This window comes from Cryptotermes secundus, unplaced genomic scaffold, assembly GCF_002891405.2.
Source record: "Cryptotermes secundus unplaced genomic scaffold, Csec_1.0 scaffold843, whole genome shotgun sequence".
NCBI classification, from domain to species: Eukaryota; Metazoa; Arthropoda; class Insecta; order Blattodea; family Kalotermitidae; genus Cryptotermes; species Cryptotermes secundus.
Genome location: NW_019731994.1, coordinates 602,117 through 619,108, shown reverse-complemented (window position 1 = coordinate 619,108; position 16,992 = coordinate 602,117). Strand labels below are relative to the sequence as shown.

At 46.9% G+C, this 16,992-nt stretch overlaps 1 protein-coding gene across 2 annotated transcripts in view; it reads right to left on the bottom strand.

The window, feature by feature from the left end:
• LOC111867470 (cGMP-dependent protein kinase, isozyme 2 forms cD4/T1/T3A/T3B) overlaps nucleotides 1–15,959 on the bottom strand; it is an 89,396-nt gene extending 73,437 nt beyond the window's left edge. Inside the window, exon 1 of one of the 2 annotated variants that reach the window (XM_033752699.1) lies at nucleotides 15,871–15,959. In XM_033752699.1, the coding sequence (XP_033608590.1) occupies nucleotides 15,871–15,944 (74 nt within the window). In that variant the 5' untranslated portion in view covers nucleotides 15,945–15,959. Of the gene's footprint in view, nucleotides 1–13,367; nucleotides 13,872–15,870 lie in introns of those variants that run through there. The other variant, XM_023857366.2, reaches the window with a different exon arrangement.
• Nucleotides 15,960–16,992: the final 1,033 nt, after the last annotated feature.

Sequence of the window (16,992 nt, the reverse complement as noted above, 5' to 3'; positions counted from 1 at the left end):
TTCGTAATTTAATATAATACACAGTATATCCGTTAACACAACTCTGTTTCAATAAACAGCAATTTTAAAAACAAAGTTACGTTAACGGGTATACATATTAGAGATACGCACAACGGGATGTCTAACCTAATAAATATTTGTAATTTACGTTCTCGCCTAAGAGTTAGAGACCACATTTCACATCGATACAAAACAAGCGGAAAATTTATATCTTTATATTCAGTGTTCGCCAACACGGAAAATTATAACGAAATGTTAGGTGGGCTTTGTTAATAAACATGACATAAGTCAACCAGCATGGAACGTCACTGCGCACTGCCTTCACACGTGAAAAGATGGCGGAAAGGTTTGGAGCTTGCGCACAAACCAAACGGGAGCCTATAATCACCGGACGCTCAACACGAAGAGAAACGCAAAAAATACAGTCACAAAACATGACCGAGAATCTGACGCTGACAAATGAATGTTCACTCTCGAACCCAAACAATCGCGTCATAAGTGCAGCCTCACACAACAATGCCAGTGCTGCGGGATGCGTTACGTTTTCTACCTTGGGCTTCAAATGACAGAAAGCCTCACAAATTAAACAACCACTTCCTTCCTGATCTGCACAGCCTTCTGCATTCGTGCTCCCGCTAAATCTATCACATGAACGCCTTCTGACGGGGCAAATCACAGAATTACAGACCTTGCCACACTGTTGAAGACGTCACAATTCACGAGCTTCAAATAATTTTCACCATCCTCATAACAATATGTAATTACCCTTAATGCCGTTCGCTGTATGCCTATTTAAAACTTGGTTTGTAGCAGCAATCAAAATTGGAACTGCGTTTTGTGAACACTGACACGTCCCGTCACCTGTGGAGGGAACAGCAGCCGGCGGCACAATCTACTTGTTTGAATAGTTAACGACGCCGAACAACTAACATAATTCTAAGTTTTGAGGTTTTCACGGCGATGACTATGAAGAAAGTCGTCTTCTGGGTTTTGGTGCCGTGTATTCTTCGTTTTGGCCCACGTTCCTCCGAAACGTCGGCCAAAACGAATACACGGCGCCAAAACCCAGAAGACGACTTTCTTCAACTAACGTAATTATCAGTGCACGCATTTATGAGACAGATCACCAAAGGGAAACATAGTATGCTGATCTCGCGGGAAGAGCGCCTGAAGAAAACCACGGACTATGTAACTACATCTGGCAGTTGTGTCTGTGGACGTAAGCACGTGTAACTGCAAATCTTTGCGAGAAAACGGACATATTATGGGACGCCTAGCTTTAGAAATGTTTGCGAGAAGGCCTCAAGTCAACCCACGCGCTCTAGGATTATCTGTTGTCTTATTTGTCATGTAGCATCACATGTTAATTACACCAGAGTTTCAGGTGTCGGACACTGGCGGCAGCACTTGCTTAATCTCTGGCCAGCCCGAGTTATGTAATGCCACTGTCCACAGACGTGTTCTGCCTCCTTATGCGCGAATACGTCCATTTCGGTTGAAAAGAACGTGCCTGCCGCAATAACACGCCGTAGGCAGCTCCAGGAAATTCCTTGCTGCTATATTAAAACCCAAAGGTCATTACCGTCACGGAGAGCTGCCGCTTTGAGCCGTTATTAAGCTGATGAAACGCAATGATCCTGGTGGAGCTAGCAGGTTCATGGACAGGGGCTCCATCTTCCGGCTCGGTGGCTCACTGGGCAACATGCTTCGTCTCCACAGTACATACGCATCTGAAGCTTGCTTGCTTGCTTATGGAGATGACCGCTTCTTGAGGAGCCGCCAATTCTGCAGTTACTCAAGATTTTCCCAGCATTTTATGGAACCCGAAGGTTCATTACCGGGTTCACAAGAGCCCTCCACTGGTCCCTATCCTGAGTCAGATCAATCCAATCCATACCATCACATCCTATCTCTCTAATATATATTTTAATATTGTCCACCCATCTACACCTTGGTCTTCCCAGTGGTCTCTTTCATTCTGGCTTTCCCACCAATATTCTATATGAATTCCTCTTCTCCGCCAGTCGTTCTACATACCCTGTCCATCTCATCCTCCTCGACTTGATCATTCTAACTATACTTGGAGAAGAGTAGAAGTTATGAAGCTCCTCATTATGCAGTTTTCTCCAACCTCCCGTCACTTCACCTCTCTTCAGTGCAAATATTCTCAACAACCTGTTAAGCATCTCAAGCTAGCACGTGACAGTGACTACAAATTCGTACACAACACGCTACAATACTGTTAGTTGGTGATGTCGTCAGGAGCATCACACGGTATAGTGATTAGTGAACAACGAATTCGATAGGGTGTGAAAGGAAGCGGTCGTGGCCTAATTTTATGTGTTACAGCGGAATTTGCCTGGGGCGACTAAGGAAAGTAACGAAATATCTAAGTTTCCGGTAGCCCACTAATAAGGGGCAAGAGCGCTAGTCACCAAACTGCGGCACTACGTCCGCCAGTGCACTACAACCCGAGCCAGCTGAATCCACTTCATTGTGCCGAACTGTTCTCTTTCATACCAGAATGTTATCTCGATTTCTCATTGCCTATATATGTACATGCTCTACGAAACTATTTGTGCACAATCAGCCTACCGATAAGATCAACTCAACAAACGCTCCTACATTTCTTGTTTCTTTATTTCTCTCAGGACCTAGGAGCGACAACAAGCCAGCCAGCGAACAGGTGGTCGAACGCCTGAAGCTTCTGTTTAAAGGAAGTGTCCGGCGCTCATTAACAAATGCGTTAAACATCACACAACATAACGCAAATTATTAAATCAGCAAAGTAATTCTGAACTGCGCCATAACCTGTACTTACAAGTTTATGTAGATGGAGTGTTAATATCCATGACCTACTGGAAGAGAGAGACATGCGCAGATGGGATGTGCAAGAAGTACGAAGAACCGATTTCAAACCAGACGTTAATCTTTATAAAATTTAAAAATCCTGGTCGTACCTCACAGGAAACACATTACGTCTCCGCTACAAAGTCACAACCGGTTAATGCTGTTTAGGGAAACAACCGCTGTTTGTGAGATATATACGGAACACAAAGATACACTCTGTGGCTAGAGTACAAGTACAGAGTTTATGGATGTTTAAACAGGTGGCACTAGCCTCCGTAGTCTAGGGGTAACGTTCCCACCTCATGACTCAAGGTACGCGGGTTCAAACTCGGCGCAGGTCGTGAAATTTTTAAGGGCGGAAAAATTCAGGGAACAAGTCCTCCGGGAGGGACTTTTAGCCGTGGGTCCCGTGTCGTAGATTTATGGCACGTAAAAGATCCTCATGTCACTAGGAGACCTCTGAGCAAAATTAGGCAACAATTTCCCGCCCAAGTAGTTTCCAATGCCTCTGGTAGATGGGGGAAATATCAGGTACCAACGGCCTACCTCGTTGGCTGAACGGGGCTGATAGCACGCACCAGTACCGGTAGGGTATGGGGACAGTAGAAATTAAAGGGGGACGCACAATGAACCAATAACTGGTCTAAGTGCATGGGGAACCCCACCCCTCTAATAATAATAATAAGAAGAAGAAGGGGTGGCACTATGCTTGAAAACTGTATGGAGAACAGTCTGGAATTAAGTAAACGTCGGTTTATATTGCGTAAGGATTCAAGAAGGCCCGTGGGAAGGCCGATAACACGAGAAGGGACCGAGTAGCGATAGAGTGGAAGACGGACACAAGGACGTGCACTTTCATGTCACGTTTCATCCTTACAAGAAGACATGAGACAAAAAGGGGACGATGGGTAACAAGTGTGATATTTCTGAGCCTGCAACTGAACCGTCAATCTCTCGCTAAGCACAGGGACCCCACAGGAATGATCTGTAACTGCGTGTAGATGTCTCCACGTCTGCCCTTCTAATGCGCAGTCTGGCTAAGTACAGTGGCCACAAGTGGGCACAGTACGTCGGTTTTAACAAGGTTCGCAGAACTGAGACACTGACTGAAACAAATGCTACGATATTAGTCCCAGGCAGCTCTCTTACGCCCAGGTTCGTCTCAGTAATACATAAGAATTCAGTTCGTACCTCACAGGAAACACATACGTCTCCGCTACAAAGCCCAGCCGGTTAATGCTGTTTATTGGGAACCATACGGAACACACGGATACACTCTAAGAGTCTGCTCACGCTAAAGCAGCAAGTACACACAGCGTGACAAATGTGACAAGACTTATCGCTAAAGTGGCGCGCAGCTTGTGCCCTTGCGTTGTGACGCAACAGTTTTCTCCCTTTCCAACATTCCTGTCGCGAAACTGCTACGATGATACCATCCGTCCGCATACAAGAGCTCTACTTCATCACGTGCAGTATCTGTCGTCTTCAGTTGTCATAGGTCTCGACACTCCGGTCTGGTCCCATTTATAAGTAACTGCTGTTGGCCATTTGGTAAAACATCCTTACACGGGGGACAGACCCATGGCAATGCCTCTGCCTACGCAAAATCTTAGCACAAACATATATGCCTCAAGCAGGATTCGAACTCGCAATCCAGTGTAACAGGAAGGGAGGATATTACAAGATCAAGGACTTTTTCTCTTTCGCACTGACAAATTCAGTTGCAGTGGGCGAAACATGAAGCATACAAGTTAAACAAGAAACGCATAAAATGTCGGCCTGTGACGACGGAAGGATATTACTAAAGTGGGGCAGCGTGCAGTGCAGTTGGCAGGCCTGAGGCTGCCGATAGGATCACGGCTGTCAAACCGGAGTGCAGCCTCGCCACAACATTAACGTGTCCTGACATAGCCATCGGACTTGAAACCAAGACAGGGAAGACGAAACTGGCCGACTGGACACATAGAGACTAATGACGCCAATTGGTTACGAGCTGTCCCGTTGCCTAGCAACGCCGTCTGTCGGATCGACAAAGTCAGACGAACAATGACCAGGACTACCTGAACAGGTCGCGACAAACTGACAGCAGCTAGACGAGCGATTATATCTTAATCGCGATTATGAAAGCGCCCCGTCACGGCGGCTCCTCTGAAGTGACACCGCACCTGTACAGCGGGATACCGTGCTGGCACTTATCCTACCCGAGATTGGAAGGAACATGTAGCACGGAATGGTTGCGCACGGCTATTTACAACAAGCAGAGAAGTCACTCCGAAGGGCAATAAGGCCACAAAACAACGGACAACGAAGCGCTGTTACGTCACTGCCTGTTTCTGCCACAGGGAGCAGGCACAGTCCCAGGTGTGCTGTCAGCGAATTGTTTCATGACGCTGTCAGTAGCTAGACTATACAGCGCCGAATGGCAGGATGACACGTGCAAAATGAATTAGATGGGAACAGGAAGGAAACGGTCATAATATAATCAATGTAATATCCTGTTATTTGGGAGGAGGAACTGAGGAAAACTAGGGGGTGTTGCGGCGAATGAAGAGCGTTACACCTACGGCAACCCGCTCGGATAGTGGAGTGACTGTTTCTGAGAGCAAACAGTTTGTTCAGCCAGACTGCAGTCTTATTGGATGTGGCGACGTGAAGTCTGGTATATTTCAGAGGAACGTGATGCCTCCATCTTCAGTGTGGAAGTGACTTCTACCTTGAAGATGCAGGAGGTATGGACACACAGGGTAGAAATAATTTCAACGCTGAAGATGGAAGTAGTACCTTGCTCCAAAACATCAGTTAACTATCTACCATTATTCAATAAATGTCACTGGTTCACCGTCTTACATGCAGCACGTCCTTCTAAACCTTATTTAAAAGCTCCTGTACATTGCACTACATGTTTCGACACTCAACAGGAAGAGACACCCAGCACCACAAAATACACGAGCGTGTAAATGGGACTACATACCGAATATTATAATGACAAAACGGAAGCACAGCAGCTTCCACTAACAATGTTTAAACACCTGAGGATGACCAGCGTCGGTGAAACATGTAGTGCAATGTACAGATGCATTTAAATAAGGCTTGAAAGACGCGTTGTGTGTATGTAAGAAACTTTTAAATAAGTTTTAGAAGGATGCGTTACACGTAAGACGGTGAACCAGTGACATTTACTGAATAATAAGTGATGTGCAACTGGATGCTGCAATATAATATTAAGAAGGGTAATCATCTACCAGACTACACGGTGTTATAAGGCACAAGACAGTGAATGAAGAGCTACAGAAAAATATGTCCGCACTAGATCGCATTTTCTAGAGCTACTGTATCCAGCAGCTAACGCAGAAGCGTGATGGAAGCGTACACCAACTGACAGGCCAGTCAATGGAAACGGTTCTCTCGGCACGTGTATTCGTGTTCCAAGGAGGGCCCGAGGAAGGGGGGGCACAAAATTTGCCAGCAGACTTGTGTTTACGCCGATCAAAGCGGCCTCCGTAGTCTAGAGGTAACGTTCCCACCTCATGACTCGTGGTACGCGGGTTCAAATACCCGGCGGAGGTCGTCGAATTTTTAAGGGCGGAAAAATTCAGGGAACAAGTCCTCCGGGAGGGATTTTAAGCTGTGTGTCCCGTGTCGTAACTTTACAGCACGTAAAAGAACCTCATATCCCCAAAGGGGATCACTGAGCCAAATTCCAGGAAGCTTCCCGCCCAACAATAGTCTCTAAGGCCTCTGATAGATGGGGGAAGCATTATAGACACCGCTAAGCAAGTGGCCGAACTCGCTTGCTCGGCGGGACTGATGGTACGCACCATTTATCGGTAGGGTAAAGAGACTGGTAGAATATCATAGAGGGAAGCACAATAGATCAAACTGGTCGCGGTGCATGGGGAAACCCACCCTCTCTAAATAACTAACTACGCCGCTTAAGATTATTTTCACACGCTCTCCCCCCCGCATTCAGGATAAAGCAGAACGTAAAGGCATCCCTGTAACAGGCCGTAAAGGCCCATAGGGTTGTGAGATGTCGAGGCTCTCACATTTTCTAGACAAGCGGCTCAGAGATGGCGGTAAGGTTGTCAGCCTTACGCGCCGGCCGGCCGCCCTTTACCCTCCAGGGAAGATTCCTGGTACTCATTTCTGTTAGAGGCTGAGTCATCCCCAAGGCCATAGTGTGGCTGGAAGGATTAGATAAATTGAAAAAAATCCACGTTATTGTGACTGGAACCCACGACATTCCAGCTTGTAGCATAGTGCCTCAACCAACTACGCTACCGCGTGTCCTCAAAGCATTCAGGATAGAAGAATTAAAGGGTAAAGTCCATGTGCTTAATAGTTAAGCACTATGCCATGAGAACATATGGAGGGTGGAGGTATAGCTCTACTATTCTTGAACTCGGCACTAGATGGAGGTGGGTAGTCAGCTTCACACCCCTGTCGCTTTACCACCAGAGGAAGGGCTCAGGGTGCCAATTTCATACGAGGCTGGGTCCGCCCAACAGCCGGGTATGGATGCTGTGGAGAAGAGAAAAATCCTGCACCTCCGGGAATCGAATGCAGGCCGTCCATCCCGTCGCTATCCCGACTGTTTCAGGATAGGATTATCACAAACAGATGAAATTTCTGGTATTCATGAATTCTGTACTTTTCTTTTGTAGATTATACCTTTTTCAAAAATCTGTTTGGGGGGTGTGCATAGTCCCCCCTGCCGCCAGTGCCCCATGGGTTCAAACCGCTCAATGGGCATGCGGAGCGCCACTTCTGCTTGAAAGGCTGACCGTCATGCCCCACACCTTCCTCCCGGTCATCATGTTCCTCATCTTGGCCTCGAAACAGTCTATCTTGACAGGTTTTCATGTATTTCCTCAGTTCCTCCAGCAAAATTCAAGAAAATTTTAAAACAGGTGTCGATCGCTTCCTTCCAAATCCCCTGCGATTCATTACTCAGAAATCATCCCAGAGTACGCGCTATTGAAGGCGTTGGTAAACAACCAAGAGAGACGGATGAAGGCGACAAGCAGAAGACCGCAAGAGGGCAATACAGAACGCATCTGAACCTAGGACATGATTCGTACTGCTCTTATTCTTAAGGTTCAGCCACACAGAGCGCTACGTACGCGACGCACGCTATGTTCGCTATTCGAACAGAAAAATATCTCCCTTTATTGCCAATGTGACTGGCCACACAGACTTCCGTACGCTGTGTTCCCTATGTTAGCTGCGTCGCAGAGTGTACACAGCGTACGTAGCGAACATAGCGTAGCGCTATGTGTGGCCGAACCTTTACGGTCGAAAAGATGAGGTGGACACAACAGGCATGATAAACGCCGAGAAATACATGTCCTACAACATTTCGGTTGGAAACCCCTCAAAGCAGCAGACCACTTGCGAGACCTATGGGTAGATGGGAGGAAGATGATCATGCTATGGCTCCTGCAGAAGGAGGGGGGGGTGACAATGGTATGAGTACGAAAAATGCATACGAAAGAGAACTTCTGGCAGAACTGCACACGAACATTCATTGAGATTCAGCGGCAGCAGAGATTGGCAGCCCTGTGCGGGGCCACAGCCATTTGGGTCAGGGCTGCACACATGTTTATAATTACCTGAGCTTTTTAAAAACGCGGCAATCTGCATTCACCTCACTCAGTACAGCCAAAAGGTGCTTAATTTAAACCAATTATAATTGGTGACCCACTTACAGCATGCTGGTAGGGCGGTCCCGTGGCCATCAGGTGAATTCGTGAATCACAGCGACCGGCACACTAAGCGCCTCCGTCCAACATTTCCATGTCTTTCTGTTTATACTACAGTCGAATAACTCTCTGGCTGCAGGACCCGAAGGTTCGGCAGCGCTAATAGGAAAGTCCGCCACTGGACACGATCCTGAGCTAGTTCTATCCACCTCCCATCCTCACAGCATGTTTCCCTAAGATCCACCTTACTAATTAAGCAGAACCCGAAGGTTCGCCACCGACAGAAGCAAAGACCACCGCAAGCCGCTGCACTCGGATCGTATTTCTTTAGCAACAGTTACGCTTTCCTCCAGGCATCTCTGGTGAGAACGCCATTTCATTATCATGGAGTACAAGTTTCGTAGTTTGTTTAACGACGTGTGTTTCTTCCGAAACGCGTTCTAACGCACGTCGCATTGATTTGGAAAACCTGAGAACCAAAGTCACGGAGTCACGAGGCAGAAGAGTACACAGGACATACGGCACGTAGCGATATGAAGCCTACCACCTCCGCCCGATGCTGACGCAGTGCCTGCCCCACACCCCACTTATGAGTATCTCCTGTCACATTCTACGTTACAAAACGCCTGTACGTGCTGCAACGGGGCTATCACCCCAAGAAATGTCGATATAGATACCCCGCACGCCGGAGATGAGGGGAGTATATAAAATTTCGGTTGGTACACTAGAATGGACAAGACCACTTGACAGACCTTAGTGTAGATGGAAGGATAACATCAAGATGGATCTTAAGGGTGAGTGGAATGGATTCATCTATTCAGACTCCAGTTGCGGGCTCCTGAGAGCATGGTAACGGATGATATCTTGAGTAGCTACGCGACTGTTAGCTTTGACATCAAGCGAATATTTGCGACACGGATGAAGATAGGTGGGAGCCTGTGTGCTGCTGTCAGAGCCGTCAGAGCAGCCCAGAAGGCTTTGACAAGTTGTGACGGCTATTCTCACTTCATTAATCACCACGCGGCGGCCGTAAGGGGACGTCCGTCCAATCGCAGCCCAGCATCACAAATTACAGTATTAGTAGCTGTCCCGGCGACAACAGCGCTCCTGCTTCGCATTCGGGTGGTTCCACGTTCAAATCTCGGTCCGGATTTCTTCGTGGTTTTCCTGACTACCTCCACACAAACGCCGGCCACACGCCTTAAACGAAAAGACGGTCGCATCCTTCCGAACTCTTTCTAATTCAATAATGATCCCACAATTCGACGCTACCGACAGCGGCGTTAAACAATCGCAATAAAGAAACATACGAGACCGCCAGAAGCTGATAGGTATTTCATTGAGAATTATGTACAAATCTTTAGTTCCTTTTATCCGTGCTACACGCCCAGTTCATCTCACCGTTCATGGCTCATCCAGCTCTATAATTTACGTAAAGAAGACAAACTGTGATTTATAAAAGATGTGTTTTTTTTTTTCGATCCCACTGGCATTTATGACATTTTGTATGTATGGGTGTGAAACTTGGTCTGTCGCATCCATTGTGTCTGAGAGCAACAGTTCACGGGAATGTGTGCACCGAGAAAAATGCATAACGATGGGCTTCATGATTTGCACCACACCAAACATCGAGGAAGATGGGCGGGATATGTAGCACGCATGCGAGATTAGGGCACCCCACAAACTAATAGCCATCACTTTGGGTGCCGATGGTGTGGGGGAGTAGCAAGCTAGGCACCTCCTTCCCCCAAATGAATTTCCGGGAAAGAAGGAACTGTACCAAATATGAATACTCTTCTTCTTCTTCATAAGGCCCGACAGCTCCATTTCCTGAACGCTTTGGCCTGCTCAACAATTTGCTTCCAGCTACTTCTGTCCTGTGCGCGAGTTATCCAGTTATAAATTCCTGAATCCTTTAGATGTTCCCTTACGTCATCTTTCAGGCCGCACCATAGCTCAAGCGGTTAGTCGCTGGCTTCCCACCGCAGCGGCCCGGGTTCGATCCTCGGTCTGGCCAAGTGGGATTTGTGGTGGACAAAGTGGCGCTGGGGCAGGTTTTCTCCGAGTACTTCGGTTTCCCCTGCCAATCTTCATTCCACCAATTGCTCCACAATCACCCTCACCTATCATCTGGGGCTGGTACAATAGGCCAGAAGTGACCGCAGTACAAGGGACTTAGTCACACCCCACTAGCAATAAAAAAAAAAGGATAAAACAAACCCCACAGAAACAGGATATATAAGGATCTAGACTGGATTCTGGCTGAGGACAATGTTCAACGGTGCACTCCGTTTCTCCGTGGGTTACTTAACGACCCTTTTTGATATCGGGACTATAATGTCGAACGATGGGTTCTTGTAAATATGGGGAATTATTTTAACTGAGACAATTGCGCCCCCCTTTGGTCCAAATATTACCTCAGAGCTCTGATCCGTTCAATCCGCGCTCTTCCTTTCAAATTACCTTGAAAATCGGCAACGACCGTTACCCCTAACATTCCTCGCAGCAGGAACAGGCGACAGATGACAAGCTCACAGGCTTGTGCCAGAATTGCCACAGTGTGGAGATAAAGCTCCCCGCATTCTTAACCACAGCACTAGATAAACAAGCGTAGTCACAGCAACACTCCGACCGCCTTTACCACCAATACGAAGTGGATAGGAGACTGTCGCAAACCTGAGAGATTTGGGTTGGCAACACTGATCACACATGCACAGTAATTGATCCTTGACGCCGTAATAATGAGAAGCAGTCCACAGCTATCGGGTTACGTCACCCCACAATCCGAGTTCCCAAATTAAACCACACACTGACTTCAAATATCGCTTCCTACACGGTGGACCAAAAGTTTGTAACAGTCGTGCGGACACGCTTAACCCGCTGACGGGAAACTGAAAACATCTTTACGGTTCATCTCACTTTCGTCTGTCATTAGCAGCACCAACATGGTGGCCGTCCTTCGTCTTCCCTTCTTCTTCTTCTTCTTCTTCTTCTTTTGTAAAACGTGGATAAGCGACGCTGGGTTTGAGATTGTCACGGCGGTGACTATGAAACGCTAATATGAATAACTTATTGAGGGTAGGGACCGAGCGTGAGCGGAGCCCGGGTCAGTGTGTCCTGACCTTATTACTTAACGAGCAACCGTATGGGCCAGTCGCTGACTGGAGGGTCACCTTGCGTTTAAGCCATGTGCACTCATCCCTCGGAACACTAAACTTCGCCACATAACGAAAGCTATTCAGACCTTGAACCAACATCTCGGAGCCTGGAACCGGGCAGACCAAGTGTCTAGATTGAAGAAACAAATAAAGTCGCAGTTTAGTGACGCGGTGGCCTAATTACAATGGATAGAGATAAGAATTATCTCAGACTGATGAGATCAGATAGAGGAATCTCGTGACCCGATTGAAACGCTGACCGTTGAGTGAAGAAAAAGTAGAACGAATCGAGGAATCCAACACACAGACAGACCTGTACTGTGGTCTTTTGAGCTGCGGCACTGTATAGAGTCTCGTGGGTGGTCACTGTTGTTTCGGAGAAAGAAGTTCGCTCCATCTTCAGGCGAGTGACTTCACAAATTCATAAAAAGTACAACCTGCTAAATCATTCTCAAACTCGGTATAAATAGACCGCTATCTGCTTCCGACAGATAACGATACAGATAGCGACGTAAGAAAAATGAACAGGGGAGACCCTGATATCATTACTGTGACTACACGATGCTGAAGATATAAGAAATGCATGCAATATTTTGGTAGGAAACATTCACGGGAAGAGACGCCAACAGCAAACAAATAGAACAGTGCAGTCCTGTAGGAATTTGCTGACGTTTCGGAAGAATAAGCCAAGCAAATCGCTTGAGCTCTGGCGCGGCCATATCATGCTGCAGTTGGTATTAGAATTTATTTATAGTTGTTTACCGTCCACCATGCAACAATATCAATATTTAAAATTAAATCCTATTTAAAATCCGTCACTGCACCACATGTCTCGGCCATCATCATATGAGCTGAAATGGGGGGGGGGAGGTGCTGTTCCTTCCGCGCTACTGCGATCCGTGTTTTCGTATTTACAGTTTTTTTGTCTAAATGGAGCCACATGTACTGTCTTTTAAGTATACCTGTTGTCTAACGATTGCACAATGTGATTAATTTTAATCTTGACACCGTTTTAAGGTGGACGGTAAACAACTGAACAGAAAGTGTGACATCATATATTTTGATAGAAGTCGGGTTTCTTTTGGAAGCAGTGGATTCCTAACGCTAAACTGAGGTAAATCTTATACGCAGAAATTTTAGATCGTATACTCTGAAAATGTGATACTTAGATACTGACTTGGGTTCATTGAAACAGTATTAAATGAGGGAAACCCTTAAATCGAGGAACGTTGACTGGTGGTTCTGCCTTTTTTCTTTCTTTCTTTCTTTCTTTCTTTCTTTTTTTTTTTTCCTTCCCCATACGGACTGCTAGTAGGCTTCAAAGTCAGTGCAGACCAAGTTCACTGAGCTCCACAAGTCAATATTGGTTATGCTAGCAATCCTACGAGCCAGTAAAGTTATGTTGGCAACCTTGCAAGTCGGCTCAGGTTATATATATTGAGCTGTGGAAGTCAATAGAGGTTATGTTGGCAGGTACAGATGTCAGGTCCGATTATATTGGCAGCTTTGCAGGTCAACACAGGCTAAGTCTGCAGGTTTATACGTCAGTGGTGTTTATGTTGGCAGCTCTACAAGTTAGCAAGGTTATTTAGGCGGCCACACGCGCCAGTGCAGGTTATGTTACGAGCTATAGTACAGGTTATGTTGGCATCCCTACCTGTCGTTCTTTTCGACTGCTGGAAAGCTCTGCTCGCTTAACTCCTGTATCGTACTGTGACTCTGTGGCTCGGCGGAAATGCCCTGTGCCCTCTTCTTCCGGGGCCGTAGTTGATTGTTCTTGATGTGGAAGGGGAATACGCTCTGGAATTTGTCCAGGTGGGACCTGAGCTCCAGGATCTCTTGCTCGCGCAGCCTGAGCTGGACCTCCAGGTCGTGTATCCTCCGGTCCTTGGTTTGAAGCAAGAGCTGTAGCTCCTGCTGGCTGCCCCCTGAGGGATCCATGACGACCAGGGGCTCGCCACTCAGCTGCGGAGGGGCCACGTTGGGGTCGTCCTCGTCTTCAGCCAGGCGCTGCGACGAGAAACACAGTGTCTCGAAACACACACGCATAGACGGCTGTTGGCAGCACTGTTTCATGAACCACAAACACAAACTTCCATCTTCCACTCTACGCGATAACTTCCACGCCTAGTCTGATGTAGGACTTCGCTTCGACAACGAAACTCATACAATACGCATGCGCAATATGCGCGTTGTGCTGCCATCCGTCGACCGGAACTTGGTACTACTTACTCATTAAAAATCCGTGTACTAACCGTATAGAAAACATTCATTTCAAACCTTGCTTTGACACATTTCGGCTGTGATTACGGGCGCCTAGATTGAAAATATACGCGTGAGTACGCATCATACTTCGTGCTGTTATAAAGGGGCGAGGGTTCGACGCGGAATGAGAACGCTTTATTCCATCTGACAGGAAGCCAACGCGTTCAAATATACAGTAGAAACAGACGGTGGCCTTGGGTGCAGGAAAGTAATTCCAGAATAAAAATAAAATGATTATACTAATTTTAATGATATTCCAGGCCATTCTTAGGATCTGCCTGCTATTAGACAAGCAACCTTGACACGAACGGTGCTTTGTTCGTCGGCGTATTGGTGCAAGACTGCTGGCCAACCAACTCAACGACTAAATGAAGCACTGACCGACAAATGGCGTTGCCTTTCTGGGGGCCCCGAAGCAAAGCTGCTCAACTAATTTGCATCCTAACAAGCCATTACATGAAAACAAACAATTATCCCTTTAAAACAGAAAGGTATGTACCACCACCTTTAGATTTAAAAAACTCTGCAGTTCTCTCACACAATGTATTTATGTGTTTCGCATGGTTCTCACAATAAACTGCAGTCAATTTCTTAAACAGCATTAAGAGACTGGTCTTAGAAACTGATATGCAGTCTGTTTTCTGTGTACAAGAACTGGATTTTGAATGTTATTTGTATGAATCAAAGGGTCAATAAAAAATTCATGCATATCACTACAGTTCGTCGGTAATTTCTTTCTGGAAATTGTGAATTGCATTATATGTAGTTTTTATAAGTCCGGGTGCTTCAGACTTTTATATTAACACAGTGGGAGCCCCCGAACTAGAAGCATGTGGCCACTGCCGGAGTAATTGAATCACCAATTGACTGACTGGCAGCGAGTGACGTAGCCACCTAAACAGCTAAACGGGCAAGCCAATGTACCGTTCTGATTTGAGCAGTTTATTTACTTAGCTTATTAAGAAATTCCCTACACACGAAGACTCGTCATCATGCATACTTCTTCAATGCAATATTATGTGTCAGCATCCTGTTACACTGCTCCTGCCAATTAACGTATTTCTGTAAGTTCCATTTTAATATTATCATCCCATTCACGACTGTCTATTCACCGTGCCCGCTGCCCCTGGCCGACCAACAGAGGCTGTACAGCTATCCAGTACTTCACTTCCCTTCCCTCCGAGGTCCACCACACACAAACATAATGTACCCTGGGCTTAATTAAGCGGGGGTTGAGTTTGGAGTGATCAGCTTCACGCTCCGGCCGCTTTACTTCCGGGGAACGAACCTCTGGTACCCATTGCATATGAAGCTGGGTGGCCCCAGAGCTGGCGTGGGCGCAGTCGAGAATAGAAAAATCGTTGTCCTGCTGGAAATCGAACCTCGGTTTCTCGATGGTCCAGTCCATAGCCTGTCCACTTGTCCGCAAGTGACTCACGTGCCCAGGAGAGACACCTTCACCTAGCAGCTACGTGTCTTCGTGTTTCATATGACAGAAAGTTTGCATGTTAAAATTAAATGGAAAGGGTACACCAAAAATGAAAGAGTCCAACCAAATTTCAAGGAAACCGGCGATGGGAGAGACAGTCTGCTTCACGCCCCTTGTGCAAAGCAGGCGGCAAGGTGGCATGACGTTTCCGGCGAACAGTTTTCTTCACAAAGATGAGACCGCACAAGCAAGCCAAAAGCAACACCACGCTAAGAAGCGTCACGGTGGAAAGAGACAAAGTCACAGACAGCGACTTATGGCGCGCAGGATAATATTAAAGTTAATTTTATGGACGGACCGATGTGATTCAGGTCGGGGCCCTGACAACTACGGATTACGTAAGAACGGGTTCTCTTTCCGTCACCTGAGCAGACCGAAGCCTCGAGTCACAATGTAAGTTACTCACTTGATGGCCACCTTAACAATGAAGTCACTGCGCCCAGTAACCGGAACCACTGTTTCGATTCCCGCCTGCGGCATGAACTGAAGTCCACCTTTCCCTGCCTCCTTTCGCCCTGTTCAGGCCTTACGATGAGCCCACGAGATGTCCAGCGGATTGCGTGCTTCTGCAGTGACGCAGGATCGGAACGGGCCGGACAGCATAGCCAGCGACATCTGTGAAAGAAAGCGAGACCGATTTCTGTGCACTGCATTTATCGCTCAGTTCACGAACACGTTTCGATTTTGAAGCGTACACCTACTATGTCTGTGATATGACGCCGTGTGGTCTGGTAGAAATTTAGAGAAGTATCGGAGGAACGTATTGCTTCAGTCTTCAGGGTGGAAATAAGACGCTTGCTGACGCCCCTTAAGATGGAAGCAGTACGTGCCTCCGAAACTCCAATAAACTTCTGTCCCACTACACGGCGTCACAGACTCAGTGTGTTTTCTGTCAGGTAGGAACTTGGGGCCTGAGACCGCGAGCCAGGGGCTGTGGAGGGAGACCATGGGCAGCTGCGTGCTAATTGCGTCCTTGTCTCTAGTGACATGTTCTCATGACCCCCAAATGATTGCCACAGCGGCGCAGTGCGCGATGCATTTATTGGCTGTGTGTCGTGTCAAGAGGGAGGAGTCAGCTCCCTGCAACTGCTCGCTCGTCCCCAGACACTCCCCAACAGACAAACTGCTTCAACATTATAAATCTTCGCGTTTTGTTCACACAGAGCGTGTACAGTATGGACGTGCTTCGTATGAGTCTTGCAATTAACAGCATTAAGTCGTCGGTCTTTGTAACGGGGACGCATTGTGTTTTCTGTGAGATAGGAACTGAATTTACTTGTATAAATATTATTTACAAGAGCTTCAGACTTCAAAACGTTAGATAGCCAAGTAACAAATATCTAATGAACAGACCAACCAACAAACAGGTCATCACGCAGTTAACTACCTAATTAACTAAGTATCTGACTGACTAACCAAGAAACCAGCTGCTATGGTGTCCACAATTCCCGCTCTATCTTTTTTTTTTTTTTTGGCACTACAGCCCAAGTGGGCCTAGGCCGACCTCCATGAACTTCTCCGCCGCCCT